Here is a 19,288-nt window from a genome sequence, read left to right as displayed (position 1 = left end):
GTGGAGCTGTGGGATAATATACTGCAGGGCATTATACTGTGTGTGGGGGGCTGCAGGGCATCATACTATGCGTGGAGCTATGGGATACTGTACTGTGGGGTATTGTACTCTGTGTGGGGAGCTGTGGGGTATCATACTATGCGTGAAGCTGTGAGATAATGTACTGTGGGGCATTATACTGTGTGTGGACGGGCTCTGGGGCATCATACTATGCGAGGAGCTGTGGGATAATATTCTGCAGGGCATTATACTGTGTGTGGGGGCTGTGGGGTATCATACTATACGTGGAGCTGTGGCATTATGTACTGTGGGGTATTATTCTCTGTGTGGGGAGCTGTGGGGCATCATACTATGCGTGAAGCTGTGGGATAATGTACTGCGGGGCATTATACTGTGTGTGGGGAGCTGTGGGGCATCATACTATGCGTGAAGCTGTGAGATAATGTACTGCGGGGCATTATACTATGTGTGGGGAGATGTGGGGCATCATACTATGTGTGAAGCTGTGGAATAATGTACTGTGGGGCATTATACTGTTTATGGGAGGCTGTGGCGCATCATAGTATGCGTGGAGCTGTGGGATAATGTACTGTGGGGCATTATACTGTGTGTGGGGGGCTCTGGGGCATCATACTATGTGTGGAGCTGTGGGATAATATTCTGCAGGGCATTATACTGTGTGTGGGGGCTGTGGGGCATCATACTATACGTGGAGCTGTGGCATTATGTACTGCGGAGTATTATACTCTGTGTGGGGAGCTGTGGGGCATCATACTATGCGTGAAGCTGTGGGATAATGTACTGCGGGGCATTATACTGTGTGTGGGGAGCTGTGGGGTATCATACTATGCGTGAAGCTGTGGAATAATGCACTGTGGGGCATTATACTGTGTGTGGGAGGCAGGGCCGGACTGGGACTAAAATTCAGCCCTGGCATTTGAAGTTACACAGGCCCACTTGTCACATGGTGACTGTATAATATCTTTGTACACTTGTAGGCAGGGCCGGTTTTAGGCAAAGTGGGGCCCTAGGCAAAGTTTAAAATGGGTCCCCAAATGCTAACATATTGCACATCACACAGAAGCCTTTCTGTTGTATTTACGTGCGCTGAGTTCAGGCCGCTAAACGAGTTTGATCGACAATACTGAAGTTGTTCAACGCTTGTTTCCCGGCCTCTTTCCACCAGCTGAGGAATAATGATGAGACAGAACGATCACTAATAGATCACCATACAGTATCATGTTTTCAGCAGCACATCTACAGTTTACACTGGCAATGTGCTGCTGACAACAAGGCTTTTTGTTCCAGCAAAAACAATCCGAATATGCAGCATTTTACTTGTTTAGTAAAATACACCCCATAGTCCTCCATATATTATAATGTGCTCCATAGTCCTCCATATAGTATAATACACTCCCTATAGTCCTCCATATATTAAAATACACTGCTCAGTCCTCCACATAGTATAATACACTCCTCATAGTCCTCCATATAGCATAATACAATCCTCATAGTCCTCCATATAGCATAATACAATCCTCATAGTGCTCCATATAGTATAATGCACCGCCACAGTCATCCATGTAGTACAATTCACTTCCCATAGTATAATGCACCCCATAGTTCTTCATATAGTATAACGTATTCCCCATAGTCCTCGATACAGTATAATGCAGCCCACATATAGTATAATGCAGCCACCCCAGAGTATAATGCAGCCACCCCAGAGTATAATGCAGCCACCCCAGAGTATAATGCAGCCACCCCAGAGTATAATGCAGCCACCCCACAGAGTATAATGCAGCCACCCCAGAGTATGTAACCCCCATAGAATATAATACAGCCCACCTCCCCATAATATATAATGTAGCCCCCCATAGAATATAATGCAGCCCCCCATAGTATATAACGCAGCCTCCCCCATAGAATATAATATACCCCCACAATAGTATATAACAGCCACATAGTACATAACATGGCCTCCCCCATAGAATATAATATACTCCCCATAGTATATAGCAAAGCCCGCATATTATATAGCACAAACCGCATAGTATACAGCACAGCCTGCATACTATAGCACAGCTCGCATAGTAGATAACACAGCCCACACAGCAGTATTCAGCACAGACCACACAGTAGTATACAGCACAGACCACACAGTAGTATACAGCACAGCCCACGTAGAAGTATACAGCACAGTCCACACAGTAGTATACAGCACAGCCCACAGAGTAATATATACAGCACAGCCCACAAAGTAATATATACAGCACAGCCCACAAAGTAATATATACAGCACAGCCCACAGAGAACTATATACAGCACAGCCCACAGAGAACTATATAAAGCACAGCCCAGAGTACTATATACAGCACAGCCCAGAGTACTATATAAAGCACAGCCCAGAGAGTACTATATACAGCACAGCCCAGAGAGTACTATATACAGCACAGCCCAGAGAGTACTATATACAGCACAGCCCAGAGAGTACTATATACAGCACAGCCCAGAGAGTACTATATACAGCACAGCCCAGAGAGTACTATATACAGCACAGCCCACAGAGTACTATATACAGCACAGCCCACAGAGTACTATATACAGCACAGCCCACAGAGTACTATACACAGCACAGCCCACAGAGTACTATATACAGCACAGCCCACAGAGTACTATATACAGCACAGCCCACAGAGTACTATATACAGCACAGCCCAGAGTACTATATACAGCACAGCCCACAGAGAACTATATACAGCACACAGTAGTATACAGCACAGAGCACAGCCCACAGAGAACTATATACAGCCCACAGTAGTATACAGCACAGAGCACAGCCCACAGAGAACTATATACAGCACAGAGCACAGCCCACAGAGAACTATATACAGCCCACAGTAGCATACAGCACAGAGCACAGCCCACAGATAACTATATACAGCCCACAGTAGTATACAGCACAGAGCACAGCCCACAGAGAACTATATACAGCACAGAGCACAGCCCACAGAGAACTATATACAGCCCACAGTAGCATACAGCACAGAGCACAGCCCACAGATAACTATATACAGCCCACAGTAGTATACAGCACAGAGCACAGCCCACAGAGAACTATATACAGCACAGAGCACAGCCCACAGAGAACTATATACAGCCCACAGTAGCATACAGCACAGAGCACAGCCCACAGATAACTATATACAGCCCACAGTAGTATACAGCACAGAGCACAGCCCACAGAGAGCTATATACAGCCCACAGTAGTATACAGCACAGAGCACAGCCCACAGAGAACTATATACAGTCTACAGCAGTATACAGCACAGAGCACAGCCCACAGAGAACTATATACAGCCCACAGCAGTATACAGCACAGAGCACAGCCCACAGAGAACTATATATAGCACAGAGCACACAGTAGTATACAGCACAGAGCACAGCCCACAGAGAGCTATATACAGCCCACAGCAGTATACAGCACAGAGCACAGCCCACAGAGAACTATATACAGCCCACAGCAGTATACAGCACAGAGCACAGCCCACAGAGAACTATATATAGCACAGAGCACACAGTAGTATACAGCACAGAGCACAGCCCACAGAGAGCTATATACAGCCCACAGCAGTATACAGCACAGAGCACAGCCCACAGAGAACTATATACAGCACAGAGCACAGCCCACAGAGAGCTATATACAGCCCACAGTAGTATACAGCACAGAGCACAGCCCACAGAGAACTATATACAGCCCACAGCAGTATACAGCACAGAGCACAGTCCACAGAGAACTATATACAGCCCACAGCAGTATACAGCACAGAGCACAGCCCACAGAGAACTATATACAGCCCACAGCAGTATACAGCACAGAGCACAGCCCACAGAGAACTATATATAGCACAGAGCACACAGTAGTATACAGCACAGAGCACAGCCCAGAGAGCTATATACAGCCCACAGCAGTATACAGCACAGAGCACAGCCCACAGAGAACTATATACAGCCCACAGTAGTATACAGCACAGAGCACAGCCCACAGAGAGCTATATACAGCCCACAGTAGTATACAGCACAGAGCACAGCCCACAGAGAACTATATACAGCCCACAGCAGTATACAGCACAGAGCACAGCCCACAGAGAACTATATACAGCCCACAGCAGTATACAGCACAGAGCACAGCCCACAGAGAACTATATACAGCCCACAGCAGTATACAGCACAGAGCACAGCCCACAGAGAACTATATACAGCCCACAGTAGTATACAGCACAGAGCACAGCCCACAGAGAGCTATATACAGCCCACAGCAGTATACAGCACAGAGCACAGCCCACAGAGAACTATATACAGCACAGAGCACAGCCCACAGAGAACTATATACAGCCCACAGCAGTATACAGCACAGAGCACAGCCCACAGAGTACTATATACAGCCCACAGTAGTATACAGCCCACAGAGTACTATATACAGCCCACAGAGTACTATATATAGCACAGAGCACACAGTAGTATACAGCACAGAGCACAGCCCACAGAGAGCTATATACAGCCCACAGTAGTATACAGCACAGAGCACAGCCCACAGAGAGCTATATACAGCCCACAGCAGTATACAGCACAGAGCACAGCCCACAGAGAGCTATATACAGCCCACAGCAGTATACAGCACAGAGAACAGCCCACAGAGAACTATATACAGCCCACAGTAGTATACAGCACAGAGCACAGCCCACAGAGTACTATATATAGCACACAGCCCACAGCAGTATACAGCACAGAGCACAGCCCACAGAGAGCTATATACAGCCCACAGCAGTATACAGCACAGCCCACAGAGAGCTATATACAGCCCACAGTAGTATACAGCACAGAGCACAGCCCACAGAGAACTATATACAGCCCACAGCAGTATACAGCACAGAGCACAGCCCACAGAGAACTATATACAGCCCACAGCAGTATACAGCACAGAGCACAGCCCACAGAGAACTATATACAGCCCACATCTCTTCTCTTCCTCCCCTCACCTCCTCCGAGAATGGCCCCACAGTCCAGAAAAAAAAAAAACAACTCCTCACCTCTCCTCGTGCCCAGCGTTGCTTCCTGGTTCCTGCTCCTGTCTCAGCAGCTGCAGTCTGCCCGGGACACAGCAGGTGCGCGATGATATGACGTCATCGCGCACCCGCAGTGTCAGAGGCAGAGCGGGGAATGATGGGAGAGGAGCGTCTGTAGACGCTCTCTCCTCCATCATTGCATTCAACTGTACCGGCGTCTATACGCCGATATAGTTGAATGCGACGGCGGGGGCGGCGGATTGAGCGGCTCACCACTGGCACCGGCCCTTCTGGCATTTGCCAGAAGTGCCCTATGGCCAGTCCGGCCCTGGTGGGAGGCTGTGGGGCATCATAGTATGCGTGGAGCTGTGGGATAATGTACTGTGGGGCATTATACTGTGTGGGGGCTGTGGGGCATCATTCTATGCGTGGAGCTGTGGGATAATATACTGCGGGGTATTGTACTCTGTGTGGGGAGCTGTGGGGTATCATACTATGCGTGGAGCTGTGGGATACTGTACTGCGGGGTATTGTACTCTGTGTGGGGAGCTGTGGGGTATCATACTATGTGTGAAGCTGTAGAATAATGTACTGTGGGGCATTATACTGTTTGTGGCAGGCTGTGGGGCATCATAGTATGCGTGGAGTTGTGGAATAATGTACTGTGGGGCATTATACTGTGTGTGAAACTGTAGGATAATATACTGCAGGGCATTATACTGTGTGTGGGGAGCTGTGGGGTGTCATACTATATGTGAAGCTGTGGAATAATGCACTGTGGGGCATTATACTTTGTGTGGGAGGCTGTAGGGCATCATACTATGCGTGGAGCTGTGGGATAATATACTGCAGGGCATTATACAGTGTGTGGGGGCTGTGGGGTAATGTCCTGTGGGGCATCATACTACTTGAGTGGCTATAGGGCATCATGCTATGTGTGTGGGAAACTACAGTGAGGGCATCATTCTTTCTGGGCTCTCTCTGTGAGGGTGTCATGGTGCAGGTAGGCCATAGACTCGGTGAGGTCAGGTTGAGAGGTATGCAGTTATAGATTTTGTTTTGGGGCTGTAGATTGCCCCTCTTGTTCAGCAGCGCGGAGCTATTTTTCAGGTCCTTTCAGTACAAGTGCATGACACAGCATGATAAGTAGACGCTCTAATCCGAAACCCCTCTCCTCCCACCCACTTAAGCTGCCTGAGAGGCCGCAGTACTGAGCCGCCCCGGCTGGGTGATGTCACCGGTTGATGTGAAGTGGCTGACTCATGCAGGGACAATAGTTTTCCATCTCTGCACTCGGGACACATGAAATAAGAGTAATTGGATCTGGAGGTGTTCTCCTCCTGGGATTATTTGCGATAGATTAATGTTCCTATGAGCAAGTTTAGTTAGATGTGATTTCATTTACCCTTGCTCATGGCTGAGTTTATAATATGTGTCTTGCTGTAAATCCCCCAAAATAATAGCCACAGATGTAGCAGAGCTGAATAAGTCATTTAGCTATTTCTCTTGTGTACAGAATTGTATGAGATTATAAAAAGGGTCTGCTTTTTTCTACAAATAGCGCCTCTCTTGTCCATAGGCTGTGCCTGGTACTACAGTTCAATCTCACTTAATAGCAAACATTGCTAGAAGTGTTTCCATTCTTGACTATAGAGCAGTCTGTTTTTACTAATTCCAATTTAACCCTTCACACTAATAATGGGGTGGGCAATCAATTTTCTCTAGGGGCCACATGAGAAACCATGACTCTTGTGGGGGACTGAACCAGTAGGCTGAAATTAATTCTGCTCAATATTAATATAAACATGTTATTTATAATTATCATATTATATTAACATTAATTATATATAATAATTAATTATATATATATATATATATATATATATATATAAAACCGTTGGAGCCCTCTTACAGCCCCCCATATAGTGTATGAGCCCACACACACCCCTCTATATAAAGCATGATCCCCCATATAGCCTTCTATACAAGTAGAGTATGAGTCCACACACAGCCCCATATATACAGCACGAGCCCCACATAGCCCCCCTAAATACAGTACGAGTCTGCACATTACACCTCTATACAGTTAGAGCCCCCACATAGCCTCTCTATACACAGTATGAGATCCCTATATACAGTATGAGCACCCACACAGTCCCCTATATACAGTATAGATACCCACACAACCTCTCTAAATACAGTAGGAGCCCACACATAGCCCCCTATATATAGTTTGAGCCCCCACACATCCTCTTTATATACAGTATGAGCCCTCACACAACCCACTATATACAGTATGAGCCTCTACATAGCACCTTTATTTATAGTATGAGCCCCACACAACTACCTATATACAGTGTGAGTCTTCACATAGCCCCTCTATATACAGTAAGAGCCCCCACACAGCCTCTTATGTACAGTATGAGCCCCCACATAGCTCCTCTGTATACAGTATGAGCTTCTACAGCCACATATATACAGTAACAGCACACATTACACCTCTATATACATTATGAACCCCATTTAACCTCCCTATACATATTATGAGATCCCTATATACAGTATGAGCCCCTTATATACAATAAGAGCCTCTATATACAGTATGACTCCACACAGCCCCCTAGATACAATATGACCCCACACACGGCCCACTATATACAGTATAAGCTCCCACATAGCTCTCATATATATATAGTATGAGCCCCCACAATTCCCACAATATACAGTATGAGCCCTCACAAAGCTCTTCAATATTCAGTAGGAGTCCCCCCACACAGCCCCTATATACAGTAAGAGCCCCCACAAAGCTCTCCTACAGTATATACAGTTAGAGTCCCCACACAGTCCCTTTATACAGTATGAGCCCCAACATAGCTCTCCTACAGTATATACAATTAGAGCCCCCACACAGTCCCTATATACAGTATGAGCCCCAACATAGCTCTCCTACAGTATATACAGTTAGAGCCCCCACACAGCCCCTATATACAGTATGAGCCCCCACATAGCTCTCCTACAGTATATACAGTTAGAGTCCCCACACAGCCCCTATATACAGTATGAGCCCCCACACAGCTCTCCTACAGTATATACAGTTAGAGCCCCCACACAGCCCCTATATACAGTATGAGCCCCCACATAGCTCTCCTATAGTATATACAGTTAGAGCCCCCACACAGTCCCTTTATACAGTATGAGCCCCCACACTGCTCTCCTACAGTATATACAGTTAGAGCCCCCACACAGCCCCTATATACAGTATGAGCCCCCACACAGCTCTCCTACAGTATATACAGTTAGAGCCCCCACACAGCCCCTATATACAGTATGAGCCCCCACATAGCTCTCCTACAGTATATACAGTTAGAGCCCCCACACAGTCCCTTTATACAGTATGAGCCCCCACATAGCTCTCCTACAGTATATACAGTTAGAGCCCCCACACAGTCCCTTTATACAGTATGAGCCCCAACATAGCTCTCCTACAGTATATACAGTTAGAGCCCCCACACAGCCCCTATATACAGTATGAGCCCCCACATAGCTCTCCTACAGTATATACAGTTAGAGTCCCCACACAGCCCCTATATACAGTATGAGCCCCCACACAGCTCTCCTACAGTATATACAGTTAGAGCCCCCACACAGCCCCTATATACAGTATGAGCCCCCACATAGCTCTCCTATAGTATATACAGTTAGATTCCCCACACAGTCCCTATATACAGTATGAGCCCCCACACAGCTCTCCTACAGTATATACAGTTAGAGCCCCCACACAGCCCCTATATACAGTATGAGCCCCCACATAGCTCTCCTATAGTATATACAGTTAGATTCCCCACACAGTCCCTATATACAGTATGAGCCCCCACATAGCTCTCCTATAGTATATACAGTTAGAGCCCCCACACAGCCCCTATATACAGTATGAGCCCCCACATAGCTCTCTACAGTATATACAGTTAGAGCCCCCACACAGCCCCTATATACAGTATGAGCCCCCACATAGCTCTCCTACAGTCAGGGCCGCCATCAGGGCATTACAGCTGTTACTACTGTATGGGGCCCGGTGATGAGGAGCAAAAAGGGGTCCCGAACAAGCTGGCAGCTTGGGCCTTCCTCTATTTGCTTCTCCTCATCGGGCCCCTGGACGTTTTGTTGAAGGCTTCCAACCCCCTATCATAGATACACACACACACTGTATACGCCGTACACAGCCTCTTGCGTGGTACCACCAGAGGAACACCTTCGCAAACACGCCGCGACCCGGATCAGCCGAATGATTCACTGACCGTCACCATCTTTGAACAGGAGGAGCGCATGTGCAGTTTTAATGTGTCCACCGCTATCTGTCTGCACAAAGATGGTGGCGGTCTGATTTACTGCGCCTGCAAGAATCACGCCCAGGCGCAGTGAATCAGTGGGCTGATCCCGGCGCCAGATGCGTGACGTGTCTACAGGCAGAGGAAGCCGGTCACATTAAAGGGGTTTTCCCACAAACAAAAGTTCATTTTAAAAATTGTCTGTGTCTGACCGTGTACGCAGCATAGCACATCTCCTAGGCAGGGGAGGAAGCAAAAGACCATACTGACATTACAGCAGGGGATCACAGTGGATTCATTTTGTCAGGTAAAATAGTTCACTGACAATATGTCACAAAATGTATCCTCTGTGATCTCCTGCTGTAATGTCAGTATGGTCTTTTGCTTCCTCCCCTGCCCAGGAGATGTGCTATGCTCCATACACGGTCAGACACAGACAATTTTTAAAATGAATTTTCGTTCATGGGAAAACCCCTTTAAAAATCAAATATCAATGCCAACATGGCTCCTTCTAAAAAGTATGCCGATGACAAGGGGATAGCACATATGGTACACAGGTCAAAGAAGAGAGCACAGCCGGGAGAAGTCAACACATGGGGAAAGAGAGTGGGGATAGGTGGGTGAGCACATGGGGGGGAGAGATTCTCAATGGTGCAAAGCCTGCCCCCATCGTGACATCACCGCCCTCCCGATGTGATAGCATCGGGCCTCCATCTAGTATAATAATAAAATAATAACAATAGTAATAATAATAACAATAATAACAATACTAAATGCATCCTAAACATTTATTAACCATCACCGATATAATTTGTTACATTTTATGCATATTGAATGATTTCCAACTATATAACGTTGAAATGTTTCCAGACTTAAATCTTTAACCATTTATCCACTGACTATCCCAATAAGTGGGATTAATGGAATATAAAGTTTGTTAATTGCTTTAACATTTAATGAGACACAAAAAATATTCATAACGCCTACAGAAATCATAGAGACACCCAAAATCAAACTTGGTCCCAATACGCCACCAAATGTCGTATAATTTTTTAATTAAATATATTGATCGGCATTTTATGCTATATATTCAGATACATTTTTAGATCTTTATAACCATGCAAACTTTGCAAAGTCAAAGTAAAAATAAAAAATAAATACTCCCTGAAGCCAACACTAGGGGGAGCTCAAGGCTTATTGATTAATTCAGCAGGTATACAGTATAACAGAAGTTTAAATGTCTATGAGCGCCACCTAGTGGCAGTGATCAGCTAATGATATGATTGAAGGGAAGCAGGCAGAACAGCACCCATGCATGAGAAATATAGAATATAGGAAGTTGTTATAATCATATTGTTTTTGTACCGCACCTGATAGTCCTGATATGTCGGCTTTTGGCAAGTGACGCGCCTTCAGCACCACCACCGTTAACGTGTTGGTAGTTGACTGGTAACACAGTGAGATCAGCAATTCGCCGCGTCCTGACGACTTCTAAAAGTCAATACGAGACATTCATTATTAAAAGCTGTGATGCATGATAACGAGCAGATATTTTACAAATGATTTACATAGTAATATGGTTACAAATGTTGGACTAAGACTTGAGGCTCCAATTCTTTTCATCTTTAGGTGAATATTTCTTAGTAAAGGTACATACATGTGCAATAATAAGTAACACGCTGTCATGGGTCTCACAGCACCATCTGGCAATTCTGCAAAAAATGCCAAATGGAAGGGTCAAACATTTTGCCACATCAGTCCGAGACACTTCCAAAAATCTCGGCGTCATCAGGACATCGATAGTGTTAACCTCAGTTGTCTGCTCTGCCACTTACTAGGAAGCTTCCGGTCTGTGAAGAGCAAGGGGTTAATGATGGCAGAGGATGTCAGGTGGTGCGCTGACATCACTAGGCTGTGCAGGCATGGGGACTGCAGCAGAGGAGCAGGGAGAGCGGGAAGAAAGCATCACCACTGGGCATGAGAGAGGGGTGAAGTGAGAATTAATTTATTTTTATTCTTTGACAGGTACAGGGGGACTTTATTATTACTATAAAGTGGCACAGTGGGGGCCATTATTAAGAAGAGGCACAAAGGGGTAGGGTGGGCCAATATTATATGGAGGAAAAATGGTGGTAATTATCAAAAGGCGGCACAGTGGGGGTCATTATTAAAAAGATGATCATGATTAAAATGAGACACAAAGGGCGTAGAGGGCATAATTTAATGGAGACCCAATGGCAGTCGTTATTATGAGAAGGTACAATGGGGGTCATTATTAAAAAGAAACACAATGGGGGCATTAATATAAGAAGGTACAGTAGGGGGTCATTATTAAAAAGAGGATCATTATCAAAAGGAGACACAAAGAGAGTGGATGACATTATTTAAAGGAGACTCAATGGGAATTATTATGAGAAGGTACAATGGGGGTCATTATTAAAAGGAGGCACAGGGGGTAATTAATACTAATATAGTAGTTTAAAGAGGTCACATGGAGGCATTATAATTAATAGGTGGCACAGGGGGGCATTATTACTGTCCAGGGCACTGTTTATAGTGCGTTAAACGGGCTGCGTTAATGCAAGTGCCAAAATTCGATCGCGCCCGGAAATGCTGCAGCCCGCGTCCGAGGGTCCGTCACTCAATGACGGCTCATCGCTAGTGCACGCCCATTTTGGCATGCGTGGTGTAACTCGGTCCGTCTAACGTAATGTGAACCCAGCCTTATAGATGGAAGAAGTGGTCATGATGATCTGGGCCGAATGAGAAAGAATAGGAAAGTGATGGACTATGATCAGTGAGATATCTACCATGACAGGATTGCTGTATGGCGGTAATACCGGTCTAAGTTTATGATCAGTATGAGGCTATTATCAGAACTGTTTATATTTGGTTACTGTCTGGCGGTATTATTTATAAGCTATATTACAGTATAGCATCTAATATTGGTCTTTTTACAATCATATTGGTAATGATTAGTATGGTGGCATTATTCGTTGGCTATGTTGTGGTATTATGTGGTCATACTGTTTCGATATTATTTAACCATATATATTATTGGTACTTTTGGTCTTGAAGTAAATCTTGATTTCCTCCATTGTCAGGCGGGTCACATTTGTAATAGAGACCCCCATCTGGCGGAGCGTGTGTGGGGGGATGCATAGATACGAGACAATGCCAACTCTCTGCTTCTTCTGTTTAAAACTCTTTTCTTTATTAACGTTCATGCAACATGAAAAACATCACAAATGCATGTAAAATAGCTGACGCGTTTCGGGTGGTGCATGTTCTTACAGAATGCATAGGTCTGGGTACAAATGCTGGAGCTGGATTTCATTTTTACACCTTCTATTATTACACCTGCTTCCACCTATTTTCGGTTAGGATTCTTCTGCAGAGGTCATTGTAGTCTGTTCCTGTGGAGGCCAGTTCTCCTGGGAGGGAGCATATCTATTAATCTTGTTTTCTCCTAGCAGACAACCAGCTTCCCTGCAGACACCTGGTGGTTGAATGAGCAGCCACCTCCCTGCAGGTTTCTGCACATAATGGAAGTTGGGCAGAAACGATTGAGGTGGGCAGCCACATACTTGGAGAGTTCTAGAAATGATTGAGATGGGTAGCCACTTCCCTGTATGTTTTTTGGGGAATGATTGATGTGAGCATCCACTTCCCTGCAACGTTTTGGGAAATGATTGTGGTGAGTAGCCATTTTACTGCAAGTTTTGGGGAATAATTGAGTTGGCAACCACTTTTTTTCACCTTTTTGGGAGTAATTGAGATGGGCAGCCACTTCCCTGCAAGTTTTTTAGGGAATTATTGAGGTCGGTAGCCACTTTATTGCAGGTTTTTCGGGAGTGATTAAGGAGGGCAACCACTTCTTTGCACTTTTTTCGGAATAATTGAGGTGTCCAGCCACTTCCTTGCAAGTGTCTGTGGAATAATTGAGGTGAGGAACCACTTCCTTGCAAGTTTTGGGGATGATTGAGGTGGGTAGCAGCTTCCCTGCATGTTTTAAGGATGACTGAGATGGGCAGCCACTTCACTGCAGGTTTTGGGAATGATTGAGATGAGCAGCCACTTCCCTGCAAGTTTTTGGAGAATAATTGAGGTGGGCAGCCATTTCCTGCAAGTTCTGGGGATGATTGAGGTGGGTAGTTGTTGCCCTGCAAGTTTTTGGGAATGATTGAGATGAGCAGACACTTCCCGATATGTTTTTGTGAGTAATTGAGGTGGGGAGCCACTTCCCTGTACATTTTTTGGAATAACTGAGGTAGGCAACCACTTCCCTGCAAGTTTTGTGGAAGATTGAGGTGGGCAGCCACATTTTTTTTAACGTTTTTGGGAATAATTGAGGTTGGCAACTACTTCTCTGCAAGTTTTTGGGAATTATTGAGATGCGCAGACACTTCCTTGCAAGTTTTTGGGGAATGGTTGAAGTGGGCAACCACTTCCCTGCAAGGTTTGGGGGTGATTGAGGTGAGAAGCCTCTTTTTTGCACATTTGTGGGAATAAATGAGGTGGGAAACCACTTCTTTGTACATTTTTCAGAATAATTGAGGTGGGCAGCTACTTCCCTGCAAGTTCTGGGAATGATTGAGGCAGGCAGCCACTTGGCACAAATATCTGCAAAGTATCACAAGATATATATTTTTTTCAAAGTTGGTCATTATGCACCAATCATCACAGTATATGTCAATCTCCCCAAAAAAGTTCAAGTGGTTGCCTGGTTTTAAGTTACAAGTCTACAGTCACTCTATGTGACTGCAGACTTGTGAATCCTCACATCGCGCACACTGCGCACACTGCGCGCTATGAGAATTCTCCGATGCCGGCGCCGCGAGCAGCGGTCACATGATTGAAAATATGTGATTTGCATAGATGTGGTCAAATGCCGCATAGACAGTGGTCAGAAGTGTGCAAATCACATACGTACAGTGACATGACTGTCCACTCCATATCTGTATTTTATGCTTTCTTAATAGGAAGCTGTCAACAGAAAAAAACGTTATAGAATAAATCAAGTTTTTGTGTTAAATATATTCTTTAATTATTTTTTTTAAAAGAAAGTAAGTCTAAAATGTCTCAGTGACCATTGAGAAAAATGCAAGATTATTTTTTTATCTTTAATGCAGAAAAAAAAGTGTAAATATATTCTATATATTTCTGAATTAAAGATAAAAGAAATAATCTTGCATTTTTGACCATGGTCACTGAGGCTTTTTAGACTCTAAAAAAATAAAATAAATAAATAACACATTTACATGGACAGAAAAGTCAGACCATTGACCCCATATTTTGCTTTATTTGGTTTTAAGAGTCTAATGAACGTGTGCAAAGATCATGGTGAAGGAAGGAGCAGGCTCGGCTGTGATTGGTGGATCCTGTGTTATCAGCTGCGATATGTATCATTGTAATGCTGCCTCTGCTGATGAGGAAGCTGCTGTAAACTCCTACTGAAAGAGCAGGAAGTGTGAGTCTAAAAAAAGCCCCAGCGGCCAGTGTAAAAAATACAAAATTACTCATTTAAATTTTTTCTTAATTTTTTTTAAATAAATGTAACACAAAAACATTATTTAAACAATAGGTCATTGATGAGATCTTCACACTTGGTCCATCAACCGGTAAGGAGCTAATTACAGTATGGAGCAGGCACGATGTAATTAGTGGCGTTGTGTGAGACAAAATTGTCAAAAAAAAACTCAAGCAGATCAATAAACTAAATAGGTGACGTTAATAAATGTAATAATTTAGATCCTTACCCTGATGTTCCTCTTATTGATCTCCCTGTTCATCAACACTCTTCCATCGGAAAGCTCAATCCCAGAGAGAGGGAAGTGGACCTCTCCAATGACGTCATCTCTGGAGAACCTGTCGAAGCTCAAGATGATGAAGTGGAGGACTAGATCTTGCACCTGGCTGTAAGGGATTCCATAAAACGTAAAGGTCTCATCAAAGGCTGGGTCAAGGGTCTTCCGTAGGACTCTTGTCTTCACCTTGTGCTTTTTCTCTGGAAGGATGGTCATTTTAATGTAAGGATCAGAAGTCATTGACTGTTCGTCCATGGCCGGAAGAGACCTGGCTTCCTTGATGTTCACCACGAAAGCCTTCTTCTCAAAGTTATACTCTAAGGAGAAAAACAGGCTTCCCAGCTTATCGGGCTTCTCCACAGACGACAGGGACGAGATAGAGTTGATACTCTCAGGAGATACAGAATTCTTGTCTTTTTCTTGTAATGGAGGCTGAGAAAAGTCCTCCAGATCTGGAGAACTTCTGACTTTATTGGCTTTAGGAAAATTGCCGTTCAAGTCTCTATTCTCCAGGTCGAGGTGAAGCGACGTCTTTGATATATGCGACTTGGGCGATAATTCTGTCTTTTCGTCTGCCCCGAATTTCTTTTTGCTGTTCAGATTTTCAGGGTATATGTCGACACCTTTCAACACGTGAACAAATTTGTAAGGAGGAGTTTTGTTGGATTTGGCGGATTTGCGTTGGCAGCAGATCCAGGAGAAAAGGGAGACTGTAAACACCAGGCCAAAAGCGCCTATGAGGCCAACCATCGTGGGGATTTCGGCTGTAAAAATAAACATATAAAAAAACAACAATTACCGAAAAAAGCATAAAAAAACCACCCCTGTAACATTAATATTAATATAGAGGAATACACACATTTCATTTCAATGGCGGTAAACTAGATGATATGCGCCACCTGCTGGTGACTTGTGGTATTACAATACATTTTAGAATGGAACCTATGTAGTAGAGCTGAGTATGTCATGTGCTGCTTCCTTTAAGATACAGATTTAGTTCTACTACACAACTACTACATCTGTTATTGGTTTGATGCTACACATAATATAATGATAAAAAAATCCACAATTCAGATAAGATTGTATTCTTAACATAAAGACAATCCAACGTCAATAACAAAAAATATCACTTTATGCAAGAAAAGCAAGAAAGATCACAATGTAAGGAAGTGTCACAATTCACAATCACTTATAAAAGATCGAGGACTTTAAACACCTAAAACAAGGGTGAAACCAACCCCAGATTTTATATTGTTATATCTTGCAATAAATATATAAAGAAAAAATAGGGTGGTGTCTGTCAGCCGGCTCAATGATTCATAGATTTTATATGTTTCTATGGTTATCGAGGGGGAAGAGTAGATGGCAAAATCAGCTGATCTACAACTATGAGTACAGAGGAGATAATAGTGAGCGTCTCCTCATCACTCACATACGCAGCGCACTATTCATACAGCGGGAACCACAATGGCCGCACTACGCAAATAGCGAGGAGCAGCGAGATGCGGGATGTTAGTACCAGTGCACAGGAGCTGGCTGCATTTATCTGGCAATAGCAAAACGTTCCATGAAAATCTATCTAATATCTGTCCAGCCTGTTAAACCGAAATGTGGGTGGGGAGGAGAGTGGTAACAATGATAATGACTAATGGATTCTACTCCATATACATAAATAAGATAGCGCCGAAACTGTCACGTTACAGCACTCTATGTTATCGATCCATCATTCCACCCAACCATCCATTTATCTATCCATCCATTTATGAATCAATCTATTATCTATCTATTAATATATCTAACCTCATATCTATTATCTATCTATTAAATATATTATCTATCATCTATCAATCTATTACTTATCTATCATCTATAAATCTACTATCTACAGTATCTATTTATAATCCATCCACTGCACTGGAAGCCTTTCCCCAATAGTGTCAGCAGTTGAAGTGACCCTGGTGCAGTACAGCCCATTCCTACACAGACCTTATCTGGCACAGAGGGAGTCGATCTTGAGCTCTGAGGAGGGGCAGCTGTGAGATCTGGAGCTCAGGGGTGGGGCAGCTGTGAGATGTGGAGCACTCAGGAGGGGCAGCTGTGAGATTTGGTGCACTGAGGGGCAGCTGTGAGATGTGGAGCACTCAGGAGGGGCAGCTGTGAGATTTGGTGCACTGAGGGGCAGCTGTGAGATGTGGAGCTCTGAGGAGAGGCAGCTGTGAGATCTGGAGCTCAGGGGTGGGGCAGCTGTGAGATGTGGAGCACTGAGGAGAGGCAGCTGTGAGATCTGGAGCTCAGGGGTGGGGCAGCTGTGAGATGTGGAGCACTGAGGAGAGGCAGCTGTGAGATCTGGAGCTCAGGGGTGGGGCAGCTGTGAGATGTGGAGCACTGAGGAGGGGCAGCTGTGAGATGTTGAGCACTGAGGAGGGGCAGCTGTGAGATGTGGAGCTCTGAGGAGAGGCAGCTGTGAGATCTGGAGCTCAGGGGTGGGGCAGCTGTGAGATGTGGAGCACTGAGGAGGGGCAGCTGTGAGATGTGGAGCACTGAGGAGGGGCAGCTGTGAGATGTGGAGCACTCAGGAGGGGCAGCTGTGAGATTTGGTGCACTGAGGGGCAGCTGTGAGATGTGGAGCACTCCGGAGGGGCAGCTGTGAGATGTGGAGCACTGAGGAGGGGCAGCTGTGAGATGTGGAGCACTGAGGAGAGGCAGCTGTGAGATATGGAGCACTCAGGAGGGGCAGCTGTGAGATGTTGAGCACTGAGGAGGGGCAGCTGTGAGATGTGGAGCACTCAGGAGGGGCAGCTGTGAGATTTGGTGCACTGAGGGGCAGCTGTGAGATGTGGAGCACTCAGGAGGGACAGCTGTGAGATGTGGAGCACTGAGGAGGGGCAGCTGTGAGATGTGGAGCACTGAGGAGGGGCAGCTGTGAGATCTGGAGCTCAGGGGTGGGGCAGCTGTGAGATGTGGAGCACTGAGGAGGGGCAGCTGTGAGATGTGGAGCACTGAGGAGGGGCAGCTGTGAGATCTGGAGCTCGGGTGGGGCAGCTGTGAGATGTGGAGCACTGAGGAGGGGCAGCTGTGAGATGTGGAGCTCTGAGGAGAGGCAGCTGTGAGATCTGGAGCTCAGGGGTGGGGCAGCTGTGAGATGTGGAGCACTGAGGAGGGGCAGCTGTGAGATGTTGAGCACTGAGGAGGGGCAGCTGTGAGATGTGGAGCACTCAGGAGGGGCAGCTGTGAGATTTGGTGCACTGAGGGGCAGCTGTGAGATGTGGAGCACTCAGGAGGGACAGCTGTGAGATGTGGAGCACTGAGGAGGGGCAGCTGTGAGATGTGGAGCACTGAGGAGGGGTAGCTGTGAGATCTGGAGCTCAGGGGTGGGGCAGCTGTGAGATGTGGAGCACTGAGGAGGGGCAGCTGTGAGATGTGGAGCACTGAGGAGGGGCAGCTGTGAGATCTGGAGCTCAGGGGTGGGGCAGCTGTGAGATGTGGAACACTGAGGAGGGGCAGCTGTGAGATGTGGAGCACTGAGGAGAGGCAGCTGTGAGATCTGGAGCTCTGAGGTGGGGCATCTGTGAGATGTGGAGCTCTGAGGAGAGGCAGCTGTGAGATCTGGAGCTCTGAGGTGGGGCAGCTGTGAGATGTGGAGCTCTGAAGAGGGGCAGCTGTGAAATGTGGAGCTCTGAGGAGGGGCAGCTGTGAGATTTGGTGCACTGATGGGCAGCTGTGAGATGTGGAGCTCAGGGGTGGGGCATCTGTGAGATGTGGAGCACTGAGGAGAGGCAGCTGTGAGATGTGGAGCTCTGAGGAGAGGCAGCTGTGAGATGTGGAGCACTGAGGAGAGGCAGCTGTGAGATCTGGAGCTCTGAGGTGGGGCATCTGTGAGATGTGGAGCTCTGAGGAGGGGCAGCTGTGAGATCTGGAGCTCAGGGGTGGGGCAGCTGTGAGCTGTGGAGGTCTGTGGAGAGGCAGCTGTGAGATGTGGAGCTCTGAGGCGGGGTAGCTGTGAGATCTGGAGCACTGAGCAGAGGCAGCTGTGAGATGTAAAGCTCTGAGGAGAGGCAGCTGTGAGATGTGGAGCACTGAGGAGGGGCAG

General features: G+C 45.9%; 1 protein-coding gene across 1 annotated transcript in view; it reads right to left on the bottom strand.

The window, feature by feature from the left end:
* SYT4 (synaptotagmin 4) overlaps window positions 1-19,288 on the bottom strand; it is a 41,037-nt gene that overhangs the window by 16,734 nt on the left and 5,015 nt on the right. The window contains exons 2-3 of the mRNA XM_077283861.1: window positions 15,151-15,962; window positions 10,762-10,882 (exon numbers count right to left, since the gene is read on the bottom strand). Of these exons, the coding sequence (XP_077139976.1) occupies window positions 10,762-10,882; window positions 15,151-15,962 (933 nt within the window). The remainder of the gene's footprint in view (window positions 1-10,761; window positions 10,883-15,150; window positions 15,963-19,288) is intronic.

This window comes from Ranitomeya variabilis, chromosome 1 (assembly GCF_051348905.1).
Source record: "Ranitomeya variabilis isolate aRanVar5 chromosome 1, aRanVar5.hap1, whole genome shotgun sequence".
Classification (NCBI taxonomy): Eukaryota; Metazoa; Chordata; class Amphibia; order Anura; family Dendrobatidae; genus Ranitomeya; species Ranitomeya variabilis.
The sequence above is the reverse complement of the archived record's forward strand: the minus strand, read 5'-3'. Positions and strand labels throughout refer to the sequence as shown.